The 14228-nt window shown below is 41.6% G+C and overlaps 1 protein-coding gene across 3 annotated transcripts in view; it reads left to right on the forward strand.

The window, feature by feature from the left end:
• The window catches only part of CORO1C (coronin 1C), a 40961-nt gene extending 38111 nt beyond the window's left edge, over positions 1-2850 (forward strand). For all 3 annotated transcript variants that reach the window (XM_072147701.1, XM_072147718.1, XM_072147710.1), the window contains exon 11: positions 579-2850. In XM_072147701.1, coding sequence (XP_072003802.1) covers positions 579-716 — 138 coding nt within the window. In that variant the 3' untranslated portion in view covers positions 717-2850. The remainder of the gene's footprint in view (positions 1-578) is intronic.
• The last annotated feature ends 11378 nt before the right edge of the window (positions 2851-14228 follow it).

The following is a 14228-nucleotide window of genomic DNA, read 5'->3' on the forward strand; positions in this document are numbered from 1 at the left end:
TACGTAAGCAATGTCAGGTTGCTTTATTCGCCATTGAGTGAGTTATCTCCACAGTATAGTGGATTACAAGGTGTCTGTCTGCTGTGACCTTCACTGATCAAGAGAATGGGACAATTCGGGATCTGGAGAATGGGGTTTCCCTTCTCACAAATTGATGGAGCGGTGGGATGAGCATACACCCTGCCACTATATTCACTGATTATGTGAATTGGCCTGCTGTTCCAACCATTAGCGAGAAACTGGATCCCTGCTCTCCAGATTGCGTGAGTCCCAATCTTGCGATCTGCAGAGGGAACCTGCAGTAAGAGCAAAACGGTTCACCTTGATATCAGAGTGGGTTTTAAAATAACCCACTTTAAAGCTGTTGTGGATATATATTGGCTTCCAGGCATTGCTTAAATTCTGCCTGATATGACCACAAACACGCCGGCCTAATCAAAAATTTGTATCATAAATATCAAGCTTTCAAGTGAATAGACAAGACTTAGCATTAATTTTAACAGCATATTTGATCATGTATAGTTTTGCTTTTAAGTTTTTTTTTTTTTTTTTCTTCCCCATTTCCCTGGTTGTTTCAGGCAAGTGATGGAAAGTTGGATGAGGTGATGAAGGAACTACGTTCTATGAAAGACCTCATCAAAGCCCAGGGTGAACGTATCTCCAAATTAGAAGACATAATCGCCAATCTCACCAACAATGATACATCTGAAGAATAAAAGGAGGTCTTAGCTGAGCTGGAGGTGCCCACTGCCAGATCACATTCCACACCAATCACTCTCCTCCGAGTCCTAGCAATGATCAGCATTCCAGCACAGACTGTGTCCACCATTCCCATCTAAACACAGAGACATTCCACCTACTCCCCTTCCACTAGGTGCCTCCACGCTTGCGCCATTTCAGGAGTTTTGTTAGCAGCCAGTTACTTAACTTCTGAAGTGTCACAATCTGTTGATACCCCTAACATATATGTGGGCCTCATTCAAAAGGGGAAAGGATTCAAATGGAGCCTCTGCTTAAAACCAACAAACTTTTTGTTAATTAAAAGCCAAGATTTTTACCCTCTTCTTTCAAGTGTTACATGACAATATTTCCACTTTCCAAGATCAGTATGTATATTTTTTTTATTTTTAAATTCTGGTTCTGATCTCAATTTTCTGGGTAGAGAAGGGTATTTGGAAGAGATGGACCTATGCCACATTTTTTCAATATTTTTTTTTCTTGCCAAAAAGACCTTGTTAAATATATTGGGACCTTGCATCGTATAGTATTTTTATTTTTCATGTAAAGGCGGAAGCACTGTGTTACTGTCTGGAATCGCGAGAAATAATTACCCATAAAAGCTTCATGAGTTTTATATAAATCTTTTTGCTATTGTGTGCAGTAAAATTTCTTTTGCGTATACATTAGATTGAAAGAAAGGAATTTTCGGATGATAAAGGCTTATTAGCCTTTTCAGCGAAGGCTGGTTGCTCTGACAGACTTCCTCTGTGTGTGTCTGCGGTGGTACCAGATGAGTCCAGGTCAGCAGTTCTAGGTTCTGTCAGGTAATTCAACACACAGGTATGAGAGTTTACTGTGACAACTGGACTTGGTCCTGAGGAAAGTTTTTAATGTATTTTTTAGGGAGCTGTCAGTATTATATCTAGGAGGTTGACGTATAAAGTATTACCGTAAAACAGAGGCACTATATGAACATCTAAGTGGTTTGTATTACTGATTCGGTAATTGAATACCGTTCTCGTGGAGGAAAGCTTTGAATATTTTCCATCCATAAGCTTAGCATGGTTGTTAAAGCTTGGAAGCAGCCCACTAATATACTGACTTGGGGAAATCTCAGCGTTACAGTAATTTATGCACCTTGGTTCTCGCAGCAGCATCACATTGCTGTCGGCATTTAATAAAAAGCTGCTGTGCCAGTTCTATATAAATAGATTTGGATTTTTAAAGGGAAAGAAATCTGCACCATACCCCCCACCCACACACCTATTTTCCTTTATTTCGAGAGAGATTTAGAAGTGTTTTGGTAATGAGGGAAAATGGAGAGTGAGAATAGACATTAGCTAGGGCCGTCTAGACACCGGATCTACTAAGTATATGAACCAGAAGAGATCTCCAGCATCGCTACCTGCCATACCACTCCATAGGCCTTAGCTTCTTGGTTAGTTTTAACATTTTGTTAATTTTTTAGTTTTCCATGTTGAAAGTAGTAGGGAATTGTACGGTGTTGGCAAAGATCATCTATATGTTTAACCAGAACTGCTCTGGAAAGCTCCAAAACCAAAAAAAAAATGAAAAGCTGTACTATTGTTCCATTACCTGCTTTCTATTGGGGATATTGCAGTATAAAATTTATCACCTAAAGTGGAGAATGACTTTTTAAGTGAAACAGGGTATGGTGGTTAAAGATGACTATAGCTTGGATACTGTAGGCTTTCTTTTCTTACAATTTTTTTTAAACATTCATATATAAATGACCAAATTTTGTGCTTGTAAACTACTCCGCATTGCTATGTGCCATAGACCATTTCCCATTGTGTCCCCGACCTCCCTCATCTACATCTAGAGCTGTAACTCCCATCTTTTTAAGTGGAGAGCTGCTGGAAAACCCCCTGTTATGACCGAGACACTGAGAAAGGAGTAATACAGAAAGTAACATTACGTGTTGTATGCACAATGTTTTCTCAAGGGATCTTGATTTAGGCCTATATATTTATGAATGCAGGTTTGACCATTTGAGATGATGTCCTATCTAGAACTACAGGAAGCTGAAGCTCTATCCACTGTGGGTGAAAGTGTTTGGTCTATTTGCTTGTGAAAAAAATGTTGTATGAATAAAGTGTTCTTTCTTAATGCCTGGGCCACTAAATCCAACAGACGCTGTGTTGGGCTAAAGATGAAAGTACAAGTATAGATCATATACAAGGCACTATTTTTCCACTCTCAGTTCATCTACACTCGTGGCTAGTTCCTCCAGGATATTTTGTATATTCTTTCATGTTACAGAGCTCAGGCAGAACATGCTGGCATTAGATGGAGCACACAAAAGATGGAGCACACAACTATTGTCAATTGTCTGAAAAATGGATTTGCTTTCTAGTACTGTGTTCACTCTGACCAAAGAATTGTCGCTTCCCCTGGTAATTTCATTAACAAGCGAGCAGCACAAGACCTACACACTTAGGCATTTATGTCCAAGGAAGGTACATTACCAAAATAGGAAAAAAAGGAAAAAAAATAATGGCTACAAAAACACTTTGGTGGAGATATCAGGTGTGTCTGACAGCAGAACTGAAAATGTATCAGGCAAGTCTAAGACAGGAAACCTGTAACTAGACTAAGAGGGCTGAGAAAAAGTTAAGGCTTCAAGCCAGCCAAACACATGGTAAACCGTGCAAAAACCCATGCGTTTTATAAAACGGCCCAAGAACGCACCATGTAACAGTACCCTAACCGTCTCAGAAACAATGGGGGAAATTTAACGGACGTGTCCAAGGTAAAATGCTCTAGTTGCCAACGGAAAACCAGAACTCTGGGATTCCCCACCATTGTTTCTGAAACTTGTTGGTTTCTAACTGCAGATAGTTGAGTTACAGATTTCCTATCCAACCTATAATGAAACTAGATAACCATCCCATAAACCACTATCAGTAAGTTGTTGAGTTTTAAAACTTCCAGATCATGTTTCTTTTGGGGCCCAATGTGGTGGCATCATACAAAAAATGTACGTGGAGTGGAGAGCTAAGCTTGAAAGTCAAATTCTATCCATCTCAGAATGTCCCCTTCACTGTGACTAGCCCTTTGTTTAGGATCCGTCAAACTCGTTGCTTGTGCTTCCCAGAATGACCGGACCAAGCCACAAGCAGCCGGAACCGAGCTGACATGCTTGGTCCAGCTCCTGCTACTCAAAGTTTGACTGACAAGCTTTTCCCACCTCTTTACACAAGCAAATCTGAAATTTAATGCTAGACTCTGCACACATGACTTTATACATCTCTCTTCAAAGTTTCTGTTCTAGGTGATGCTACCATACTGGGCTATGAAAGAAGCATGGTGTGGAAAGTATGAAGCTGCTTGACAACATAATAGTATATTATGACAGGTTCCCTTTAAAGATGTGAACATAGGAATTTGTTCTACAATCTCTTCAAAGTTTTGGAATCCAGAAGCTGGTGTCTCATGATGGGTGAGAGCATATAGTTGTGGGTGCATTCCTATGTTCAGTTTTACAGATGCAGAGTTTGATGTCCAAAACCGAAGGGGAGTGAAAGAGGATTATATGTTTTTACATATAAATAATTTGCAACTGCATTAGAAAAACCGAACATATCCTGAAGCTTTGTTCACATCTGCATTGTGTTTAAAACACAATACAACATCTGCGGGGAGAACCTGCTTTAACAAAACGCAATGTTAAAGGCAGCCTGTGATGAAGTGAGATGTAAATTGGTTGTATAAGGTCATGGAGGTGGAGGACCATCAGTTACAGTAAAGGAGGCATTGTGAAGTGAGGAAAGCTTGACTTTGGTGTTAAGCTCCCAGCCTCCTTAACATTCTATAACCAATTTACATCCCACTTCAAAGTTGATTTTCTGGACGTTGCTACCAGGTGGGCCATGAAATAGACATGAGCTAGAAGGTGTACAACTTCTTGATAACATAATGGTAGTGGTTTATTTGGTCAATTTTTGCTGACAGGTTCACTTTAACCCCTTAATGACTGCTATTAAGGGGTTAACTAGTGCCTGGGATCGGGAAAACCATGGCGTGTAATGCCCCTAGATCGGACCGCCCTGGTGAGCCCACTGAGGGGGATCAGATCCATACAGCTGCATCCCCAGGGTCCAAGGCTGCTGGCTCCTCTTTACTCCAGGTTTTGCCTCCTGGCAAGACCCAGCTGTAACTAACTGAGCATGCTCAACCTGCTTAGTTAATTACATTACACACTGCAATAAACGTGCGATCGGAGAAGTCTGGAAAAAAATTTAAATCCCAAAGAAAGTAAAAATCAAAAGGTCTGCCAGTTACATATAAAAACCAAATAAAGTATATAAACCACAAAAAGTGCATAGTATGTGTCTGTATTAATCTGTATAATAAATCTAAATCCACCAATTAAAAAAAAAGAAACACAAACTAATCATTTTTCATCAAATACCCTCACAAGAAATGTTACACAAAGTGATCAAAAATATTATGCCCTAAAATGATATGACTGAAAAAAAATAACTTGTGAAAAATAAGCCCTCAACAGAAAAATAAGGAAAATATGCCTTTGCTAAATTTTCGATAGCAAAAATAAATGTAATTTTCTCCAATATAGGTTTTGCTCAGTAAAATTGAGCAAAGATAAGAAAAACTATATAAATGAGGTATCACCATAATTGTAGTGAACCTGAGAATAAAGATAAAATATTATTTTTATGATATGATGAGCAGCCAAAAAAGTGCTAAAAATTGATGATTTTGTTTGTGCTCCCCTTGAAATAGTTAATAAAATCTTGTGAATAAGCTATGGACCGCTAACATGAATTATCTATACATTGTATCCTACCCCGGGAATAATAAGCCCTCATATGTTTGCATCACCAAAGAAATAATGTTATAGATGGTACAATGTGAATGGCACTGCTTTCATGCTATGCCGGGCCGTGTGCCCATACAGCAGTTTACCACCTCGTATGGGGTATCGGTAAATTCAGGAGAAATTGGGCATCAAAATTTGCAGAGCAATTTCATTATTTAATTCAACGTGAAAGTGTCATTGGCCTAAATGAATGTCTTTTAAAAAAAAAAAAAAATTGTAGGTTAATACGAAGAGGTGTGTAGTTTCTATACTGGGGTAATTTATGGGATTTTATCACTTTTTTTTTTTTTTTGAATTATTTTAGGCCTTTCAAAGTCACATCAAAGCGCAGTTTACCCTCCAAATGTGAAAAATCGCACATGAAGTTCTAAGCCTCATAACATCCTGGAAAATAAAATAAGAGGACACTTAAAAACCATGTCATAATACAGACATTCCGGAAATGTTAGTTAAACTACCCAAAAAAGCTAGATAACTATCTGCCTGGAAAGCAGAACATTTCAAACTTCTGAATTTTTCAGAAATTTTGCCAAATTTTTTTCAGAACGCAACACAAAACTTATCACTTACATTTTGCAACTAACACAAAAAAACTCTGTCAGCTTGATATGTTAGTGTTGTGAAGCTATAAACAAATCTCATGACACATGTTACATGACAAATGACAGCGACCGGCAAATCTGTTCCTCAGCTATTGTGTTGTGTTGCAAAATGCAGTGGAAACGCCACATGTGAATGCATGCTGACAGGTGGTTCTTTTGGACCTCAAAAGCTGCAATATGAAACTTGAACGGAGGAACACAGCCTGAAGGTGATTGTTACATTATGCCATTGTGGGTATTGAAATTTGGAGCGAGTGATGAAATCTTCAGCATTTCAAAATATGGACAGCTGTTATAAACATCACCCTCCTTAATATTGCAAACTACGAGTGTGGAAATGTTACACCATTTTCTACAAAGGAACAACTCAGAACAAGTAGAAGGTATTGCAAATGCAGTTGACACATAATGATTTGAAAGAGCCCAAAATGGAATGAATTCAAAGCAAATCTACCATTTGATTTGATGCATTATGAACCAAACATACCTTGAGAATGCTGTAGCTACACTATCCCTGAGCTGAGTGGTTTTGCTGAAAAAACAATTATAAAATTATGATAATGAATCTACCCTCTAACGATGTCTAACCTAATCTAGAGTTTATCTAATACGTTCCATGCCCCAATATCCTCTCCTTCATGCCGCCAGCTGCTTGCTCTCCTCACTGAAGGCCGAGCTACTGTACATGCGCAGAGCTCCAGTAGTGCGCAGGTAGGCAGGGACAGCAGAGGTTACTAGGGCATGGAGTTAGATGACATAAATGTAACACAAGGTACTGCATAAAAAATATGACACGATATTTCCTATAAGTAAACAGAACTTTATGGGGGAGATTTATCATGAGGCAGGATTTTGAGCAGTTGGCTATGTGTTAGACTGGCAGGTTTCCGACAGTCGGATTTATAGTCCGGTGTATGTGCAGTGTTACATGCCTTCTGATCAGCTGTGTGTTCTCTGTGTGAATAGACTGCACCAGTCCCACGTATGTGTAACATCTGCACAGTTTCTGCCTTTTTGCGATGTTTTTGCACAGAAAATTCTCAGATACCACAAACATAAAATTGAGCAAAAACTTCCCCCTTCAGTAGCAATGGACCCACATACACCACCTCCTATGTGGTGTAGTTTTGCAATTAAATTTGCGTTATTTAGAAAATTCTCAGTTGATAAATGTGGTGTGGCACACTGCTGCTGTTTTGTGGGGAATAAAGTGACTCCTTGCATCATATATCACTATACATCACCAGCACTGTGCCTATTACAGGATTAACAGACCAAACAGGGTTGTGTTTCTCTGGCCTGATGCCAACCATTGGGCAATCACATCATTTTAGGTGATATGGAGAGGACATTTACCAGCAGCTATCACTGGTGTGAGAGGTAAAATTCTGGTGACAGGTCTTCTTTAAAGGAAACCTACCACTTGTAGTGGCAGGTTTCCGATGGCAATATCGGGCACCAGCTCAGGGTGAGCTGGTGCCGGAGCTTATTTTAGTTAGTGTTTTAAACCGCGGTATCGCGGTTTAAAACACTTTTTAAACGTTGTAGCCGGCGCAGGCAGGTACGCGCTCGGCGCTTACCGTGCACGCGGCTCTCATTCACTTCCTATGTAGCCGCGGGCATGGTAAGCGCCGAGCGCGTACCTGCCTGTGCCGGCTATAAAGTTTAAAAAGTGTTTTAAACCGCGATACCGCGGTTTAAAACACTAACTAAAATAAGCTCCGGCACCAGCTCACCCTGAGCTGGTGCCCGATATTGCCATCGGAAACCTGCCACTACAAGTGGTAGGTTTCCTTTAAGTTTCCCCTAATGGTTTCCCACAGAAATTGTTGACCCTTAATGTGTTTTTTTCACACAAGAACCAAAGATAACTTGAGAACATATTTCCTTTATAGATTTCAGTTGAGATGCAGAAGTATGATATAATTTACACTGTTTATCCAAACAGCCTTCTCCCAATTTGCTCAGTTGTGTAAAAGGAAATAATGTTCCATGTCCAGTATTTAATGCTGTAAAAAGGTATGAATACTTTTAGGTGAATCTGGTATAAAATATAATGTGTCACTGTATAATTTTGATGTGAAATAAGATGCAGATTTGCACCGAAACCATGGCTGGCTTTGCATGTGGAGTCAATCTGCAGACGGGACGTACACAAATTCCTATACCTATGATTAAAGGTGAGATTTTTCACTTTGGCATAGGACACAATGTGATTTTTTTTTTTTTTTTTTTGCACACATAATTTAAGAATCTGCATTCATTGGTCAAACCCACCGGCCACTTTATTAGGTACACCATGCTAGTAACGGGTTGGACCCCCTTTTGCCTTCAGAACTGCCTCAATTCTTCGTGGCATAGATTCAACAAGGTGCTGGAAGCATTCTTCAGAGATTTTGGTCCATATTGACATGATGGCATCACACAGTTGCCGCAGATTTGTCGGCTGCACATCCATGATGCGAATCTCCCGTTCCACCACATTCCAAAGATGCTCTATTGGATTGAGATCTGGAGACTGTGGAGGCCATTTGAGTACAGTGAACTCAATGTCATGTTCAAGAAACCAGTCTGAGATGATTCCAGCTTTATGACATGGCGCATTATCCAGCTGAAAGTAGCCATCAGATGTTGGGTACATTGTGGTCATAAAGGGATGGACATGGTCAGCAACAATACTCAGGTAGGCTGTGGCTTTGCAACGATGCTCAATTGGTACCAAGGGGCCCAAAGAGTGCCAAGAAAATATTCCCCACACCATGACACCACCACCACCAGCCTGAACCGTTGATACAAGGAAGGATGGATCCATGCTTTCATGTTGTTGACGCCAAATTCTGACCCTACCATCTGAATGTCGCAGCAGAAATCAAGACTCATCAGACCAGGCAACGTTTTTCCAATCTTCTACTGTCCAATTTCGATGAGCTTGTGCAAATTGTAGCCTCAGTTTCCTGTTCTTAGCTGAAAGGAGTGGCACCCGGTGTGGTCTTCTGCTGCTGTAGCCCATCTGCCTCAAAGTTCGACGTACTGTGCGTTCAGAGATGCTCTTCTGCCTACCTTGGTTGTAACGGGTGGTGATTTGAGTCACTGTTGCCTTTCTATCAGCTCGAACCAGTCTGCCCATTTCTCCTCTGACCTCTGGCATCAACAAGGCATTTCCGCCCACAGAACTGCCGCTCACTGGATGTTTTTTCTTTTTCGGACCATTCTCTGTAAACCCTAGCGATGGTTGTGCTGAAAATCCCAGTAGATCAGCAGTTTCTGAAATACTCAGACCAGCCCTTCTTGCACCAACAACCATGCCATGTTCAAAGGCACCTTTCTTCCCCATACTGATGCTCGGTTTGAACTGCAGGAGACTGTCTTGACCATGTCTACATGCCTAAATGCACTGAGTTGCCACCATGTGATTGGCTGATTAGAAATTAAGTGTTAACGAGCAGTTGGACAGGTGTACCTAATAAAGTGGCCAGTGAGTGTATATAATATATATTACTGTTAAAAAAGAATAAAGGGAACACTTAACACAATATAACTCCAAGGAAATCAAACTTCTGTGAAGTCAAACTGCCCACTTAGGAAACAACACTGATTGACAATCAATTTCACAGGCAATTAGCAAGACCACTAAAGGAGTGTTTCTGCAGGTGGGGACCACAAACCACTTCTCAGTACTACTGCTTTCTGGTTGATGTTTTGGTGAGTTTTAATGTTGGTGGTGCTTTCACACTTGCGGTAGCATGAGATGGACTTTACAACACACCCAAGTGGCTCAGATAGTGCATCTCAACCAGGATGGCACATCAATGTGAGCTGTGAAGGTTTGCTGTATCCAGAGATCGGAGGGGCTACCAAGAGACAGGTTAGTACACCATGAAACGTGGTGAGGGCTGTAGAAGGGCAACAACCCAGGAGCAGGACAGCTACCTCCGCCTTTGTGCGAGAAGGAACAGGAGGAGCACTTCCAGAGCCCTGCAAAATGACCTCCAGCAGCCACAAATGTGCATGTGTCTGCACAAGTAGTTAGAAACCATGAGCATGGTATGCGGGCTAATACCGTGCAGGGAGCTTGCCATTTGCCAGAAAACACCAGAATTGCCATTTTCGCCACTGACACCCTGTGCTTTTCACAGAAAAAAAAATCTCACACTGAGCACATGCGACAGATGTGACAGTGTCTGGAGACGCCGTGGAGAGTGATGTGCTGCCTGAAACATCCATCAGCATGACTGGTTTGGCAGTGGGTCAGTAATGGTGTGGGATGGCATTTCTTTGGAAGGCTCCACAGCCCTCCATGTGCTGGCCAGAGGTAGCCTTTTTTTTGCACACATAATTTAAGAATCTGCATTCTTGAACTGCAATTTGGTACCGAGATGAGATCCCTTGTGAGATCATATGCTGGTGCGGTTGTTGTAACTCATGTGGCTGGAGTGTGTCAGCAGTTCTTGCAAGATGAAGGCACTGAAGCTATGGAATGGCCCGCTCTTTCCCCAGACCTGAATCTGATTGAGTGCATCTGTGATATCGTGTCTTGCTCTATCCACTGACATCCTGTTGCAACATAAACTGTAAAGGCGTTGGCGGATGCTTTAATCTAGGTCTGGAAAATGATCCCGCCGGAAACCACCCGCAACCTCACCAGGAGCATCCAGGGGAATTGTAGGGAGATCATACAGGCACATGGAGGTCACACACAATACTGAGCCGCATTTTGACTTGTTTTGAGGACATTAGATCAAAGTTGGATTTAGTGGGTGGCTCCACATCCAAACCTCCATCTAATATTTAACCCCTTCCCGACGCATGGAGAGGGCTCGTGGGCCGAGCCCTCTTCATAGCCGGTAAGTCTTTGCTGCATATTGCAGCAAAGGCTTACCGGTAACACCCGCGATCGGTGCTAGTCACGGGTATTACAATGACACCCTGATGATGTCACGGGGAGCAGCGATCCGTCGCCATGGTAGCCTCAGGTGTTCCAAATACCCGAGGCTACTTCGTTTTAACCCATTCATTACAATATGCTATCAGCACATTGTAATGAATGATGAGTAAAATCCCCATATACTGCCATATTGCAGTATGGCATTATATGGTAGGATCGATCAGACAACCTAGGGTTTAAGTAATATTGTATTAATTCAGATCTATCTATAAGATATACTATCTGAGTGCTCCCTTTATTTTTTTTTGAGCAGTATATATCATATATATTTCACACGTTTTGCACCCCTGTACCTGTATGCTTTGACATGTGGTGTGCTATTATTGTACCTCAAATTACCAAAGGGCTGTATACAAAGGGCTTACATAATGTTTTACTATCTACTTGGCACTCTCCTTAGCACTCCTACTCCAAGCTTCTGGTAGTATGGGGTCAGTTTTGAAAATTTTTCCAAAACCAGAGAAGCCTTTTGTTGGGTAACATGCAGGGGTGTAATCTTTCTGGCTTGCTGAGCCGGGGAGAAGCAGGGCAGATTGCTGGTTCCCTTCCTGGCTTGCTCCAGCAGAGCACAGGTCCTTTTAACTGCCATGCTCTTCTGCTCTCTATCCTTCACACAGGCAGCATGCAGACGGGCTTTGCCCTTGCTAAACGAGCCTGCAGTAATTTTAACAGGTGATAGTTTGTAGATGCAGCCATCCCCTTCTTCTCCCCGGGATGCCAGGGAAAGGCACCTCAAGCATAGGCTACTGGAGGAAAGCACTGTGAATATTGGCTACTGTGAGGTGAGCATTGTGACTGTTGGCATTGGCTACTGGTAGCAGGCACTGTGACCACTGACTACTGTGGGAGCAGGTTGCTTTGACTGCTGTCTACTGTGAGGCAAGCCCGGTGAACGTAGGCTACTGTGTGGGGGCACTGTGACTTTAATAGCTACTTTGTAGGGACACTATTACTATATTGACTAATGTGTGAATGTTGTTACTATGTTGGCTATTGTGGAGCACTGCTACTATATAGGCTACTGTGGGGACACCATTACTATATTGGCTTTTATGGGGACCTGATAGGGATTGCTATTGGAGAAGGAGAACAGCATTAAGTTTGAGGTAAGAAGGTGGAGGAGATGAAGTGAGGAACCTAAAATTTTTGTGTTGGTTAATGTTCTGAGATGAATCATGGCAGGATAAACATAGTGGCCAGGCAGAAGAAAATACCGAAAGAGACTCATCAGACGTCATCTGTGAGTTTCTGGATTTTAAATGCTGCTATTACCCATAAGCTCACAAATAGTTATCATTTGTTTTCTCATGCGTGGGACAGACTTTTCGCTCCTGAAGTAGAGACTCTGTTAAAAAAAGGTGAGTACACTGTTAGTTTTTTTTTCTTACAGGCATTATATTGGGGGCAGGGGCTGCAGGCTGGCAGGCTATATACGGCAGGGGGTGCTGGCTATATACTACAGGGGGCTAACTGGCTATGAACTACAGGGGGTGGCAGTCTATACACTACAGGGGCTGACAGGCTATATACTACAGAGCGGTAACTGGATCTTTGTCTGCGGCTTGCATTTCTAACTTTGTCTGTAGCTGCGAGTATCTCCAGTTCTGTAGCTCACAAAGCCATAGGCCTAATGTGATCCTTATCTGTAATATGACACAAGGTCTAGGTCCTATAGAACAGAAGATTTCTGAAGTAAACTTGACTCATCTCACATGAAAATGAGGTGAGAAGAGCAGTGGCGTAACTACGAGTCCCAGGGAAATATTTATATCAGGACTCCCACCTACCCCCATTTATAATACACTTGTAAGCATGAAAAGTTGCCTTTTGTCATGCTTCAACTATAGTTAAAAAAAAAAGAACGCTGCAGTCTTTGTTGTGTTATTTTCCTACATTTTAATAGTAAAAGAATGACAAAAGGGAATCTTCAATGCATGCACGTCTAATGTTAATTATGGCAAACAGAAGGGCTTCCATTTATCATAAATATTTGATTTCCATTATTTTCCTCCACAGTCGAAAAGAATAACCAAAACCAAAAGTATTCATACTGCTAGTCAGTCCAATCCCCCGCCCTCCCCATTACAGCACACATTACAAATTCCCATTGTACACCATATGACATATCAATGTTACACACATTAGGATTAGGTTCGTCAGTGGCAGCACAAATCAGGCACATGTAGCATCATGCCACAAGAGGCATCTAGTAAGTTACAGGTGATGAGCTGCTCCTCTGGGGATAGAACATAGTTGTTTTCCCGGTCGTAAATTATGGGTGTATTCACCCACAACTCCTGCGTCTTAAGCTCCGTGCAGCACATTCTCCACACTGTACAACTATAAACATGACAGTCACAGTATAGATCCACCTATATATAACTATACTGTGCTTCTAAATAATGCTTCCCCCTCACACCACAACTGACCACACTGTGCTCCTAAATAATGCTTCCCACCTCACACCACGAGTGACCACACTGTGCTCCTAAATAATGCTTCCCCCTCACACCACAATGGACCACCCTGTGCTCCTAAATAATGCTCCCCCCTCACACCACAACTGACCACACTGTGCTCCTAAATAATGCTTCCCCCTCACACCACAACTCCCCACAAATACACCTTACACAGCTGCATACGACAGCATGAAAAGTTATTAGCGTCAGAATATGGTAAAATTAAGAAAAAAGAAAAAAAAAGGTTTTTATTTTTTAAAACCTATTAAAACCTAAAGGTAAATGGATGAGATTTCACATAAAAAATGGAATTCTAATAAGGACATTTCATACCCTGCCTGAGGGGGCTAGTAGTTTAGTGGGGTAAAATCTTGTGACAGGTACTCTTTAAAATCTAAAGGACGATGAGAAACTGGGAAACCATTTACTTGCCCCACTTTACTGCTTTTGAGAAAAATGTGCTTCTGTGAAAAGATCTTGGTAGCCTCTTGGCTACCTTGTAACGCAGCCCCATTTAACATCATGACTTTTTCAGTAAGCCTATGACATCATGAACGATTATAGCCAAACCAGTATACCTATTCCATTAAGGTAAGAAAACGGAAGAAACCATTTGCGGCCAAATACTGGTGCTGCTA

The sequence above is a fragment of the Engystomops pustulosus genome, chromosome 1 (assembly GCF_040894005.1).
Source record: "Engystomops pustulosus chromosome 1, aEngPut4.maternal, whole genome shotgun sequence".
Lineage (NCBI taxonomy): Eukaryota > Metazoa > Chordata > Amphibia > Anura > Leptodactylidae > Engystomops > Engystomops pustulosus.